Source organism: Phyllobates terribilis, unplaced genomic scaffold (genome assembly GCF_046119375.1).
Source record: "Phyllobates terribilis strain yellow unplaced genomic scaffold, ASM4611937v1 Scaffold_2__4_contigs__length_985480577, whole genome shotgun sequence".
Lineage (NCBI taxonomy): Eukaryota > Metazoa > Chordata > Amphibia > Anura > Dendrobatidae > Phyllobates > Phyllobates terribilis.
In genome coordinates this window covers 212,037,616-212,053,327 of record NW_027362762.1, presented here as the reverse complement: position 1 = coordinate 212,053,327, position 15,712 = coordinate 212,037,616, and the positions used below count along the sequence as shown (strand labels likewise).

Below are 15,712 nucleotides of genomic sequence, written 5' to 3'. Positions count from 1 at the left end.
GAGGCAGGTTAGCTCCATAGAGGCAGGTAGCTTCGTCTAGCAGTCTGGCTCAGCCAAAGGGGTCACCTATCACCCCGAGCAGGTTTCAGGCGTCCTGTTCACGGCTGACGCCTGTCAGCCACGTGAAGTTGAACCCTTCAGTCCGGTAGCACGCCGGCTGGAGGCACGTGTATCCATTGGCGTAGTCATACACGCATTCTAGCGCCACCACTGTAGTCCCTGTGCTGTAAGAGGACTACAGATAGTTTTTCTCTGCCTATCTCTCGTGCAGCTAACGGAGATAGTGCGAATTGCTATACCCGTTCCAGTGTGCAGAAACACAGAAGGGTTTTACATTTAAGTTGGTTGCTTTCCTTTCCACCCGGAAAGTGTTCGGCAGCAGTCCACTAGGCTGCATCGCGGACCCCGGGGTCGGTTGCGTTCCATTTTAATAAAGTTGTCTGCAACCGCCCTCCTAACAGTACGTTTCTTTTTACAGGATGTCTCTGTAATCACAGAGATGTCCAGTGATTTAGAATGGATTTAGAATTACTGTAAGTAAAAATCGTTACCAATTTCCGCACCACTCTTGTCCCACTGCTACTTGGAACCCACATGTTCATGCTCTTCCTGTAAGAACTTGTGACTAGAGTATCCAATCATTGTCTACAGTAATGGCCAACACATCACAGCTACAGCCAGCAAATGATTTAGGAAGTCACATCTTCATGCACTTGGAACAAGAAGTACAAAGACTGTTGGGGGACACAACGTCAGAACAGGAATAGCATGGAATTTGTAAGGTGATTATTCCATCCCTTTTTTGGCATGAAATTGGTCATTGTGGTGCTATGAATTCATTTGGCAAATGTCAATGAAGCCTTATAAACACTTTCAAAAGATAAAGTGTTGAAATGTGATGGAAGTAGATCTTTATTGACATGCACTATATGGGCAAAAGTATTGGGACACACCTCTTAATCATTGAATTCAGGTTTTTCAATCAGTCCCATTGCCACATGTGTATAAAATCCAGCCCCTCGCCAGGCAGTCTGTCTTTACTAACATTTGTGAAATGTTCTAAAAAGCTCACTGAATTTGAGCTTGGTCCAGTAATAAGATGCTACCGATGCAACAAGTTAGTTTGTGAACTTTCTTATCGTCTAAATATTCCACGATCATAGAGTAGTTACATTGAACCCTGGAAATATTTATAAGCCACAGCAACTCAACCACAAAATGGCAGACCATATAAAGCTACAGAGTGGGGAAGTCAAGTCTTGAGGCTCTCAGTGAATAAAAGCCAATACTCTGCTTACTAAGTAACTGCAGAGCTCCAAGCTTCCTCTGGCGTTAACATTTTTTTAAAATCTGTACAAAGGGACCTTTGCGGAATAGGTTTCTATGGCCATGCAGCTGCATGCAAACTTCACATCACTAAGCACAATGCCAAGTGCCAGATGGAGTGGTGTATAGCACATCTCCACAGGACTCTGGAGCAGTGGAAATATGTTCTGTGTACTGACAAATCACGTTTCTCTCTCCGGCAGTCTGATGAACAAGTCTAGGTTTGATGAATACCAAGTGAACATTAACCGGCCTGACTGCATTCTGCCAACTTTTAAGTTTGATGGAGGAGGGATAATGCTATGAGGTTGTTTTCATAGGTTAGCCGAAGCCCCTTGATTCCAGCGAAGAGAAATCTTAAGCATATGAAGGCAATTTGAACTATGGTATGTTTCCAATTTAGTGAGAACAATTTGGGGAAAGCCATTTCTATTCTGGAATGACAGTGCCGCAGAGGGCAAATCAAGGTCTATAAAGGCGTGGTTGGGTGAGTTTGGTGTGGAAGAATTTGACTGCCGCACAGAGCCCTGAACTAAACTCCATTGACCACCTTTGGGATTAACAAGAGTGGAGATTATGATGCAAGGTCTCTCGTCCAAAATCAATACTGTATCTGACCTCACAAATGTTCTTCTACATGAATGGTCAAAAATTCCCACAGACACAGTCCAAAATCTTGTAGAAAGCCTTTACAGTGAAGTGGGAGCTGTTTTAGCTCCAAAGGGGAGGGGGAAACAACTGTATATTAATGAATATGGATTTAAAATGGTATTTCCTAAAAAACTGTAAGTGTACTGTAAGTGTACTTGTATCCAAATAGTGTAGAGGATAATATCAGCTGAAGACTATAAAAATTATATGTGAGCAAAAAGATTCGGACTACCCTGGTCTGGCATCTATTTCAGTACACAGTGGTAGCCAGACCAGGGCAGGGCATCCTTTTTCAACCAGGATTCGTCTCCTCTTCTGATTACTAGGCTTCCATAGCATCATGATGTCAAGGTACAACACATTGTCATGGCTCGGTTTTGGGATTCGATACACTGACCTGTTGCTCCATGGTCGGTTCTCCTGTCTGCTGAGCTATTGCATTTTCTTCCCTGTCCAAATGCTGATGGTTCCAATTGGCCTTGTTCCCCCTTCTTGGTTTTCTCCTCTCCAGGGGTTTTCCATTTTTCCGTTTTGGCCAGCCCTATCAAATTCTAGATTGGGTTTTATATCTTCACCCTTCACTGCATTTCCTTGCTGGCTATACCTCTAGATGGACTTGGGTTTAGGAGTTCCAGCCTTTCAGCTAAAGGGTTTACCTTGCATGGCAAACACCAATTAAATTCCTACAGGAGTCTGTTTTGTTTTCCTTCCCAGTGTCTTGCTCCTGGATTCAATCTCTTAAGCTTGTGTTCTGCGGTCTGCTTCACTTTCCACCGAGCCACAGGAGGAGCACCTTTTCTCCGGGTGTTTGGGTTCTGCTATTCTGGCTGTAGTCTGTCTAGCTTAATACAAGTATTTTCATTTGTCTGTCTATTACATTTCGGGTGTGGCTTTATATTCTGTCCCCCAGCTGACATTTCCTGCTGTTGATAGATTCATTTGGATGTTCTGACATTCTGTTGATGTTTGGAGCCAGTCTGTGAAATTCCATCTAAGATTTTTTGCTTTGCTGTTTCTTTGCTATACTTTACACCTATCTTCTGTTTATCTTTAAGAAGTAGGCAGTATACTTGTTAACAGTACTTTCTTTAATCTTTGTTTGGTATTTCATTATTTACTTTACTCTCTTTTGGATCTTTCCTTTGTTCAGCACACTTTCCCTCTTGTAGGTAATTCACACTCTGCTCTGCCTTCCGATTCTTTAGGAGGAACATGAAGCAGCTTGACGGCCTTTTAGGTCATTTAGGTCCGAGTTGCCATCTTTTAGTCTGTGATTATGGCTATTTCTGCTCATGCAAGAACCACTAGGGACTGCGGGGTCAGGCTCTCTAGTCTGTACAGTAACCGGAAAGGTCAGTTGCAGTTTTTTAGTACATTACCTATTTTCCCGAGTGAGTTGGTACTCAAGCATAACACCCAGTTCCTCTTCCTTATACCTCTTTAGGTTTCTGGGAGGTTATACTTGTTCCATTTACTTTTGGCTTTCCTTAGCTTTCCCTCTCTACCCTACGTGTTTTCATTTACTTACCCTGGGTTTTTGTATCCTTCCTGCATCCTTCTCTTCTTGTTGACAGTGTGTTGCAACCTCCTCTCTGGCTCATCAGGAGGTACGAGAAACTCCTCGATGGCGTTTTAGGGAGCAAGGTCCAAGGTGGTGTTTTTGAATTGTGCGGCTAGGGTCTTTTTTGTCTGTACAGGGACCAGTTGGGTGTGGGTGCGGCAATTGATACTTGTAGCTTCGGGATCTCTGCCTCCTGCTCGGCAGGGACGCCGATCCCCTTACCGCCGTGGCCCTGTTCCGGCGTCCACCGCTTTCATGCTGTGCCTGCCTGGGGTGTGCACACCGCGTGCAGATCCCCGGGCACTGTGCTTAGGGCGTGCGATCTCCCTGCCTCTTAAAGGGGCCGCGCGCGCCGTCCTAAAATGTCCCCGACCAATGGCCGGAGGACATCTGCTATTTAAGGCACCTCCCCCAAAATGGAGGTGCCTGAGCAATGTTGTCAGTTTGTGTTTAACATGCTTGTCAGCCCTTATTTCCTAGCGCTTGCCCGCCAGCCTGTCTATCAGCCGTACCCGCCAGCATGTCTATCAGCCGTGCCCGCCAACCTGTTTATCAGCCGTGCCCGCCTACCAGCCGTACCCGCCTACCAGTCATGCCCATCTGCCTGCCCACCAACCCTGCCTATCTGCCGTGCCAGTCAGCACCTGTCACCAGTCCCTTTGGAGTCGTCTGCTCTCACATGAGGTCGGTCCCGGAGTAGCACCTGGTCCACCTGCCCGGTCCTTCCTTTGTTCACGGAGGCGACTAAGCCGCCATATAGCCAAGGTTGGTCCAGAGTAAGGTCCCTATTTATGCCCCTCTGGTCCCTCCTTGTACCACGGCACAGTGGTTCCACCATTCGGACCCGTAACAGTTTGCTCAGGCCATGGTATTTGGTGGCTCCCAGGCTCCTTTGGTCTCGGACCTATATCAAGAGGTCTCCTGTCAGACATCGCAACAGGATACAATCCTATCCTTCCTGCGGACTGTGCACTCCTGCCTGGATGCACTGTCTACCCCGGCTGTGTCCGCCTCTACCCAAGCGGCAACTGCTCCGACGGCATCTCAATCCAGTGGCGGTGTGGTACCCGGCTTCGGACCCGGACTGTCTGCACCTCCACGCTTTGGCGGTGATCCCACCCTATGTCGGGGATTCGTCAATCAGTGCACGCTGCACTTCGAGCTCCTGGCTCATCTGTTTGCTTCTGATCGGGCCAATGTGGCCTTCATTATGTGTCATCTCACAGAAGAGGCATTGGCGTGGCTCAATTCCCTGTGGGAAAGGGGGGACCCTCTGGTGTCTGATCTCCAGACTTTCCTTGCAGCCTTCCGGAGGGTTTTCGATGAGCCCAGCCGCACATCCTCAACTGCCTCCTCTCTCCTCCGTCTGCGCCAGGGGAACCTCACAGTGGGCCAGTACGCTGTACGTTTCCGCACCCTGTTGTCTGAACTCGCCTGGAATAAGGAGGCTCTGGTGGCTGCCTTTTTGGGAAGGTCTTTCTGGGCTGATCAAAGACGAACTGGCCGGTCGTGACATACCCACCTCTCTGGATGACCTAGTGTCTTTGGCCACGCAGATTGACATCAGGTTCCAGGAGCATTCCAAGGAGGTGGTCCATGAGAAAAGACCTCTACGCCTTGCACCCACCTTCGAAAGTCTCGTAACAAGCCTCTGCCCCGGCATCCACCCCTGAATCTATGCAGGTAGAACAGGTGACAATGGTCAAGACTCATCAGGAGGTCCGCCGCTCTGAGCAAAGATGCTACTATTGTGGCAGTTCGGAGCATGTAATCCGCTCCTGTCCTGAGAGACAGGGAAACTCCAGTGCCTATGACCGCAAGGAGAGGTCGTCCTGGGCAATAATTCTTCCTCTCCATCCCTGACTCTGTCTGTATCGGTTTTCTGTGGCAGCATCCGTTTTTTCGCGACTGCTTATCTGGATTCCGGTGCTGCTGGGAATCTCATCCAACAAGCCATTGTGGAGCAGTACCAGATCCCTATCCAACATCTTCCGGATCCATTAGCGGTTTCCTTGGTGGATCGGAGGTCCCTTTTAGAGTCCATCTTGTTCGTCACCGAGCCCGTAGTTCTCCAGATAGGGATGCTACACTCGGAGAAGATCTCCTTCTATGTGCTGTCCGGCCTCTCTCATTCCTTTCTTCTTGGACTTCCTTGGCTTCAGAGACACAAGCCGGTCTTGAATTGGAGTTCGGGGGAGGTGATCCGCTGGAGACAAAAGTGTCACAATACCTGCTTGGTTCCTGTCCATCTTGCTCGACCTCCGTCCACTCCAGCTAATCTACCCAGCTTGCCGGCACCCTACTGGTCATACGCTGACGTCTTTGACAAGAAGGAGGCTGAGACACTACCTCCTCATAGGCCATATGACTGTCCTATCAACCTCATTCCTGGTGCCTCACCACCCCAAGGTCGAATCTACCCCCTGTCGTTGGCCGAGACCCGGGCCATGTCTGAGTACATTGAAGAGAATCTTGATAGGGGGTTTATCCAGAAATCCACCTCTCCGGCTGGAGCAGGATTCTTCTTCAAGAAGAAGGATTGCTCTCTTCAACCTTGTATCAACTATAGGCGGTCTAAATCAAATTACTATCAAAAACAAGCATTCTCTGCCTCTCATCTCCGAGTTGTTTGATCGCCTCAAAGGCACAAAGATCTTCATTAAGCTCGATCTCCGTGGCGCATACAATCTGATCCAGATTCGCCAGGGTGATGAGTGGAAGAAGGCATTCAACACTCGGGATGGCCACTACGAGTACTGTGTGATGCCCTTCGGACTCTGCAACACACCAGCAGTCTTTCAAGAGCTGGTGAATGACATCTTCTGAGATCTTCTATACTCATGCGTAGTAGTGTATCTGGACGATATCCTGGTGTTCTCTTCTGATCTTCCCTCACATCGGAGAGATGTTCGTCAGGTATTGCAGAGGCTCAGGAAGAATAGTCTGTATGCCAAATTCGAGAAATGTGTTTTTGAACAGACATCTCTTCCCTTCCTGGGATACATAATTTCGGAGGCCGGACTTAAGATGGACCCCGAAAAAGTATCTGCAGTCCTAAAGTGGCCCCGACCTGAGGTGCTGAAGGCTATTCAATGGTTTCTGGGATTTGCTAATTATTACTGCCTGTTCATTCCTCATTTTTCCTCCCAGACTGCTCCCATTTCTGCCCTGACCCGCAAAGGGGTTAATCCCAAGGAATGGACTCCCGAGGCGGAAAGTGTCTTCGTGTCCTTGAAACAAGTCTTCTCTTCTGCTCTGGTGCTTTATCGTCTTGACTGTAATAAGCAGTTCTTCCTGGAGGTAGATGCTTCTTCCTCTGGGGCTGGAGCAGTTCTCACCCAGAAATCCTCGTCCGGGCGAATGGTGACCTGCGGCTTCTTTTCCAAGCTCTTCTCTCCCTCGGAGCGCAATTATTCCTTTGGAAATCAGGAACTGCTTGCCATCAAACTGGCACTTGCGGTTCTTACGAGATGGGGCCCTGCATTCGGTGGTCATCTACACGGACCACAAAAATCTCGCCTACTTGCAGTCCGCTCAACAACTTAATCCTCATCAGGCCAGATGGTCTCTGCTCTTTGCCCGCTTAAATTTCACTCTCCACTTTCGTCCAGCAGATAAAAATGTCAAGACAGATGCGCTCTCTTGATCTTTACTCCTCTTTGGTCAGACCTCATCTGGAATACTGTGTACAGTTTTGGGCACCACATTTTAAAAAAGACATAGACAAACTGGAGCAAGTTCAGAGAAGAGCGACCAGAATGGTGACTGGTCTGCAAACCATGTCCTATGAGGAACGGTTGCAGGATTTGGGAATGTTTAGCTTGCAAAAAAGAAGACTGAGAGGAGACTTAATAGCTGTCTACAAATATGTCAAGGGCTGTCACATTGTAGAAGGATCATCTTTATTCTCATTTGCACAAGGAAAGACTAGAAGCAATGGGATGAAACTAAATGGGAGGAGACACAGATTAGATATTAGAAAAAACTTTTTGACAGTTAGGGTGATTAATGAGTGGAACAGGCTGCTACGAGAGGTGGTGAGTTCCCCTTCAATGGACGTCTTCAAACAGAGGCTGGACAGACATCTGTCTGAGATGATCTAGTGAATCCTGCTTTGAGCAGGGGGTTGGACCAGATGACCCAGGAGGTCCCTTCCAACTCTACCATTCTATGATTCTATGATTCTATGATCATTTCTGTCTACCGACCAAGAGGAGGTGCCTCAACACATCATTTAGCCCTCCAGAATAATTACTGTTGCCCCGTTTGATCTATCTCATCTTCCTCTTAGTAAGACTTTTGTGGCGGCTCCAGATAGGAAGAGGGTCCTACTCTGGGGTCATTTTTCCAAACTGGCAGGCCATGCCGGTCAGAGGAAGACTCTTCTTCTAATTTCCCGACATTATTGGTGGCCGACCCTGCACAAGGACGTTGCGGATTTTGTCTCTGCTTGCTCTTCCTGTGCCCGAAACAAGACGCCTAGACAACTCCCGCCTGGTCAACTTCTTCCTCTACCTGTGTCTTCCACTCTGTGGCAACATATTGCGATGGGTTTCATTACGGACCTTCCTGTATCGGCCGGTTGTAATGTCATTTGGGTGGTCGCTGACCTCTTCTCCAAGATGGCTCACTTCATTCCCTTGAGAGGTCTTCCCTCTGCACCAGTGCTAGCTAAAAACTTCATCCTTCACATCTTCCGTCTCAACGGCCTACCTCTTCATATAATCTCGGATAGAGAAGTTCCGTTTACTTCACGCTTCTGGAGAGCCACGTGCAAGCTTCTGAATGTCGCATTGGATTTCTCATCGGCCTGTAATCCACTGTCCAATGGTCAGGTTGAGCGTATCAATCAGATCCTCTCTAGCTTCCTCCGGCACTTCGTCAATGCTCACCATAACGACTGGGTGGAACTTCTGCCTTGGGCCGAATTTTCCTACAATAACCATGTGAGAGAATCCTCAGCCAAATCTCTGCTCTTTGTGGTGTACGGACAGCACCCCAATCCTGACAATCCTGCTGCGGAGTCTCTTGTCAAGGACTTTTCTGTGATTTGGGAGGACACTAAGTCTGTGCTGCAGCAGTCCTCTGAGCAGATGAAGAGACAAGAGATATCTGGACCCGCCTCTATTCCATCCGGGGGACAAGGTCTGATTATCCTCGAAGTATGTTCATCTCAAGATACCTTCATACAAGTTGGGTCTGCGGTTCATCTGTCCTTTCGAGATTCTGAGTCAAATCAATCCAGTGGCGTACAAGTTGAAACTCCCTGCCTCGTTACGGATCCCTAATTCCTTTCATGTGTCTCTCCTCAAGCCTGTCATCCTTAATTCCTTCTCTGACAATCCAGGTACCACTCCAGCTCCAGTCTCCACTGAGGATGTTTTTGAGGTAGAGAACATTCTGGATACTGTTACGGGGCCGGGTGGTGGAACCTCTGTGCCGAGGTGCAAGGAGGGACCCAGAGGGGCGTGACTAAGTATCCACCCGAACCGACCCTGGTCGTACAGCAGCTAACGACACCGTGACCAGGGAGGATCCGGGCTGAGTGACCAGGGCTGGGGACGACCTTGTAAGAGAGCAGGTGGCTCCCACGGGTCAGATGGCTGGGACTGACCTGTATGGCGGATGGACACGGCAAGCAGGCGGAAGTCTCTGGTATCTGGCAGGTGGACACAGTTCGAGAAAGCAGGGCAGGTAGCAGTCTATAGGTTTTACCAGGAAGATGGTCACAACAAGTGACGGCAGGATCTCCAGGCAGGCTGGCAGGAAACAGGCAGGTGCTCCCAGGTGAGCGGGCAGACAGACGAGGTGGGTAACTGGCAGGTAACTGGTGGGCGCTCCCAGGTGAGCGGGCAGACAGATGAGGCAGGTATCAGGCAGGTAACTGGTGGACGCTCCCAGGTGAGCGGTCTGACAGACGAGGCAGGTAACAGTCAGGTAACTGGTGGACGCTCCCAGGTGAGCGGTCAGACAGACGCGGCAGGTAACAGGCTGGTAACTGGTGGACGCTCCCATGTGAGCGGTCTGACAGACGAGGCAGGTAACAGGCAGGTAACTGGTGGACGCTCCCAGGTGAGCGGTCAAACAGACAAGGCAGGTAACAGTCAGGTAACTGGTGGACGCTCCCAGGTGAGCAGTCAAACAGACAAGGCAAGTAACAGGCTGGCAGGCAGGACGAGAAGTCAGGCTAGCAGCGGAACCTGAGGGCTGAAGCACAGGTGAGACACAGTGCAAACAACTTTGCTCGGGCACCTCCATTTTGGAGGAGGAGCCTTATATATGGGAAGTCCTCCGGCAATTGGCCGGGGACCCCTTAGGACGACGCGCGCGGCCCCTTTAAGAGAGGGGGAGCGCGCGTGCGCCCTAAGCACAGTGCCCGGGAAGGAGCGCGCGCCGGCAGCAGCGAGGGAAGGAGCGCAGGAGGACGCCGCGCGCTGAACAGGAAGGTGAGAGGGATGGCGTCTCTGCCTAGCAGGAGGCAGAGACGCCGATGCTACAGCTACCAAGCGGGTAAGAGGAAAGACTTTCTTTCTTGTGAATTGGAAGGGGTTTGGTGCTGAGGAGAGGTCATGGGAACCCAGGGAAAACATTCATGCTCCTCTTCTTCTGGAAAAATTTCTTGCGGGCTTGAAGAATAGGGGGCGTAAAGGTGGGGCACTGTAGCATCGTCGTCTCTGCCTCCTGCCCGGCAGAGACATCAATCCCCTTACCGCCGCAGCCCTGGTCCGGCGTCCACCGCTCCTCCTCCCTGCTCCCATGCTGTGCCTGCCCGGGGTGCGCACACCGCACGCAGATCCCCGGGCACTGTCCTAAAATGTCCCCGGCCAAAATGGAGGTGCCTGAGCAATGTTGTCAGTTTGTGTTTAACACGCTTGTCAGCCTTTAGGTCCCAGTGCTTGCCCGCCAGCCTGTCTATCAGCCGTGCCTGACAGCCTGTTTATCAGTCGTGACCGCTAGCCTGTCTATCAGCCGTGCCCATCTGCCCGCCTACCAGCCGTGCCCGCCTGTGTGCCCACCAACCGTGCCTGTCTGCCGTGCCAGTCAGCGCCTGTCACCAGTCCCGTGGGAGTCGTCTGCTCTCACACGAGGTCGGTCCCGGAGTAGCACCTGGTCCACCTGCCCGGTCCTTCCTTTGTTCATGGAGTCGACTAAGCCGCCATATATCCAGAGTCGTTCCAGGGCGAGGTCCCTAGTTACGCCCCTCCTGTCCCTCCTTGTACCACGGCACAGTGGTTCCACAATCTGGTCCTGTAACAATACCTCTCTGGTCCTGTGTGCTATTGCCACAGGTAATAACTGGTCTCTCATATTGATTATGTTCTTTTTGTCATTTTATCTTGTATATCGCTTACCTTCTTCCTTTTCATTATCCTTGGAAGATTGTTATATATTAAGGGAACCTGAACATATTAAGGAACTTTTGGTTTAATTAACTCTATTTAAAGCTGTGTGCACCATATATATGTTCTCTGGGTACAATTTGATACCATTATACAAAACTATATTTATAGGCAATTTGATGCATTGAGCGTATGTATGATATATTTTGTTTACAAACTGAATATTAATTGCATTTTTTAAGTGTTTATTTTTCCAAGTATATGCAAGGGGAACCACTAGTGCTATATCTTCACCTTTCCCATGTATCCATATATGTGTTTGTAATATATATTTCAATATTTGAGACCTATTTTCCATAGTCATCTGGTATATTTAACAAGTATGCTATCATATGAATAGCTAACTTTGTAGGGTAGCCACTGTGCTTGATTTAGTAATATATTAGATAAAATTAAATAAATTAAATTGTGTTATTTAGAATATTTACATTAAATAATACTAAAAATAAGAATAAGACTTACATCGTCTAGGGAATGATACTGTTCATAGTAAGAGACCGAGCTTCGTTGACCAGTAGTGTCATTGTATGTTTGCTGATCAATTAGGTTCTGGGCATTCTCTACCAAAACTCTAAGTGAAATATAAGGATATCCAGTTAGTAGGAATAGCAGAATAAATGTCAAATGTGAGCCATAAAAGTCATGCTTTACTCACGTATATGTGATGGAAGATTCCTTCAGCGTAGCCTTAACCTCATCTACTAAAGAAGCATTTACATAGAAGTGAACTTCCTTATTCTTCTGTATATGCTCAGGTGAGTCTGGCTTCCAGAGGACAATCTAAAATGTGTAAAAATGACAATTTTAATCACATGGCTTTAATATTAAACAGATGATGACTAAGTTATGTTTCCAGTATTAAAATTCTGTCTATCAGGGCTAAAATAGTCTATAATAAAATGGTTGTCATCTCATAACATTAATAGTTTTACCTATGGACCTCGGATCATTGACTCGAGAACTATACATTATTCTCCTGTACACACGTACTGATCGGTTCATGCCCAGCTCACATAGGCGGATTATAATGAGGGCTACCGCCCGGGGCCTCGCGCCTCCAGGGAACCCGGGGCTCTGGGGTGTCTATGGCCAGATTGCCCTCATTATATGTGCGGCGCCGCGGCACATACCAGCAGACAGTGGAAGGGGGGGCCCCGGACCGCTCCCTCAGCAGCGGCGCACGGCCGCTACTTCTTCTTCGGCCGGACCAGCACTGCAGCAGTTAACTTCCCTGTGCTGGCCCGGCCGCGTCACTGCTAGGAGACACGGCCCTGTGCGCGGCTGTGTCTCCTAGCTGTGACGTCACGCAGTGTGCGCTCGGCCTGCATTGCTGCATCGGAGAGGAGCAGGAGGACTTGAGCCGAGCCGGGGAATGGTGAGTGTGTGTGAGTGTGTGAGAGTGTGTGAGAGTGTGTGTGTGTAGGCAGATATCATTGTGTGATGTCTGTTTATATGTATTTTTGTGTTTCAAATGTGATTATGCGTGTATGTATGTATATGTCTGTATATGTTTGTGTGTGTACGTGACTGGCCTCCCGCTGTGTATAGATGGCGCCGTGCGACCTCCCGCTGTGTTAGATGGCGCCGTGCGGCCTCCCGCTATGTATAGATGGCGCCGTGCGGCCTCCTGCTGTGTATAGATGGTGCCGTGCGGCCCCATGTGTGTATAGATGGCGCCGTGTGGCCTCCTGCTGTGTATAGATGGCTACGTGCGGCCTCCTGCTGTGTATATATAGCTACGTGCGGCCTCCCGCTGTATATAGATGGCTACGTGCGGCCTCCCGTTGTGTATAGATGGCTACGTGCGGCCTCCCGATGTGTATAGATGGCTACGTGCAGCCTCCCGCTTTGTATAGATGGCTACGTGCGGCCTCCCGCTGTGTATAGATGGCTACGTGCGGCCTCCCGCTGTGTATAGATGGCTACGTGCGGCCTCCCGCTGTGTATAGATAGCTACGTGTGGCCTCCCGCTGTGTATAGATGGCTATGTGCGGCCTCCCGCTGTGTATAGATGGCACCGTGCGGCCTCCTGCTGTGTATAGATGGCTACGTGCAGCCTCCCGCTGTGTATAGATGGCTACGTGCGGCCTCCCGCTGTGTATAGATGGCACCGTGCGGCCTCCCGCTGTGTATAGATGGCACCGTGCGGCCCCCTGCTGTGTATAGATGGCACCATGCGGCCTCCTGCTGTGTATAGATGGCTACGTGCGGCCCCCTGCTATGTATAGATGGCACCATGCGGCCCCCTGCTGTGTATAGATGGCACCGTGCGGCCTCCTTCTGTGTATAGATGGCTACGTGCGGCCTCCTGCTGTGTATAGATGGCTACGTGCAGCCTCCCGCTTTGTATAGATGGCTACGTGCGGCCTCCTGCTGTGTATAGATGGCAACGTGTGGCCTCCCGCTGCGTATAGATGGCTATGTGCGGCCTCCTGCTGTGTATAGATGGCTATGTGCGGCCTCCCGCTGTGTATACATGGCTACGTGCAGCCTCCTGATCTGTATAGATGGCACAGTGCGGCCTCCCGCTGTGTATAGATGGCACCGTGCGGCCTCCTGCTGTGTATAGATGGCTACGTGTGGCCTCCCGCTGTGTATAGATGGCTACGTGCGGCCGCCTGCTGTGTATAGATGGCTACGTGTGCTCCATATTGAGTCATACAATTAATGTAAGGCTATGTGCCCACAATGCAGAAATGCTCCGGATTTTTTTTGAGCGTTTCTACATCTCCCTGGCAGAAAAAACGCATGCGGATTGTACATGCGAATTGTACATGCGTTTTTCCTGCCAGGGACAAGCGAATGTGAAGCGTTCTTCACATGCATTTCCGCATGTGGGTTGTCAAGCGCTTTCCAAGCGATTTTGGCATCACTTTGAAAGTGTTTGACAACTTGGTCACACTATATAAATCCATGCAACCAGCATGGATTTATATAGTGTGACCATAAAAGAATGGTAAAAAATAAAAAATATATACTTACCTCCTGATGGCCTGCCGACGTCAGCGGTCGCGTGACCTGTCACATGACTAAATGACGTCACGGCAGGTCCTTTACAGACCATCGCGAGCTGCTGGCAAGCCAGGACGCATTGGATAAAGACACCGGGGGCCATCAGAAGGTAAGTATAATATTTATTTTTTATTTTATTCTTTTTTTACAGGTTCTATGGTACCCGGGTCCGGAGGAGAGTCTCCTCTTCTCCAAACCCGGGTACCATCCGCACATTGAAACGCATGGATTCTGCATGTACAGATGCAGTGATGCGGATTCCATGCATTCCAATGCAAGTCAATGGCGGCGAAAGCGCCGCGCTTCCGCAAACTAATTGGTAATGCTGCAGATTTTTCCGCAATGATAATCCGCAGCGGAAATTTCCGCAGCATGTGCACAGCACATGCGGATTATCATTGGGGAACATGGCAGACCTTCTACCAAGAGTTTTTTAAGTGTTTCTGCAGCGGAATTGCCGCTGCGGAAACGCTTAAAAAACGCATAGTGGGCACACAGCCTAAAAAAATTATTATAATTAATATTGTGCCAAATTAATTTCACGTGAACTATCACATGATCTATCACAGGGGATCATGTGACATTTGATACATCAGGTGTGTGTGGGGGTGGGGGGGGCGGCCAGCGCCTTCTAAACAGCCCGGGGCCCTTGCTACTCTTAATCCACCCCTGCCAGCTTATACTATATGGGAGAAAGCCTCACAATGGTGACCTAAGGCTATATTCGCATTTTTGTCCATTTTTACATTCGGGTAAAACAGACCATTTTTTTTCTCTCGTGTTGCTTTGCATCTGTGTTGCATCTGGGTTTTTTTTTTCCTCCAATTTGAAAAACCAAAGGAGGTAAATTGTTAGGACTTTTCTTTATTCATTGACTATTAGCAATGAAAACAGATGAAAGATGGATGGAACACTAAAGTAATAAGGATGTCTCGCGTTTTTCATCCGTGTTTAACAGATTCCCATAGACTTAAGTGGCCAAGTCTGATCCATAAAACAGATGAAAATCGGACATACTAATTTATTAAAAACGTGTTAAAACACTGGGGCATATTAATCAACATAAATGTTGCAGAATTCAGGATTTGCGCCCAAAATACTGTTTTTCATGACTTTCATTATATGACTGTATGCGTTTTAAACAATATTTAGAACTTGTCTAAAAATGGGCGAGATTCCACTGAAAAGGGTGCGGCGTGTTAGAAAAGGGGTATTGTCTAAAATGTGTCACCAGGCGCCAAACTTGTGGTACAACTTTCTGGCACAACATATGGAAACTAATAGGTGACATAAACTTAGACTAGACATTCTTAAAATTAGACATAGTTATCAAAAAGCATGAACCACTATAATAAATTTGGCAAATTTTAAGACTATCCAGTTTACAGTCACACTGTTTAAGTCATTAGACAGTTTTGACAACTGTCCCCCATTGTTTTACTTTGGTGCTTTGTGCTTTATTTAGTTATTGTTATACCCATGGTAAAGTTTTTGCTTTAACATCACAGGGATTGTTCAGGCTATCCTGTTTGTTTGCTTTTAGCAGGTCTCTGTTTTCTTAGCAGAATATTCGCTTATAATCCTTGAAGAGTATTTTTAACTCATATAATTTCTATTATGTCTATTTATTTTTTCCTTTTAAATCCCTTTCAGATAATGGGACAGAAAACAGCTCTAAAAAGCTAAACCTTCATTAAAACTCATTGCAATATGATACCCCTAACATGTCTCACTAATTAACACAGTTTCATCAGGGGATTGG

General features: G+C 48.3%; 1 protein-coding gene across 1 annotated transcript in view; it reads right to left on the bottom strand.

The window, feature by feature from the left end:
• Positions 1–15,712, bottom strand: part of CPB2 (carboxypeptidase B2) — an 85,015-nt gene that overhangs the window by 40,734 nt on the left and 28,569 nt on the right. Inside the window, exons 4-5 of the mRNA XM_073663841.1 lie at positions 11,594–11,718; positions 11,401–11,509 (exon numbers count right to left, since the gene is read on the bottom strand). Of these exons, the coding sequence (XP_073519942.1) occupies positions 11,401–11,509; positions 11,594–11,718 (234 nt within the window). The remainder of the gene's footprint in view (positions 1–11,400; positions 11,510–11,593; positions 11,719–15,712) is intronic.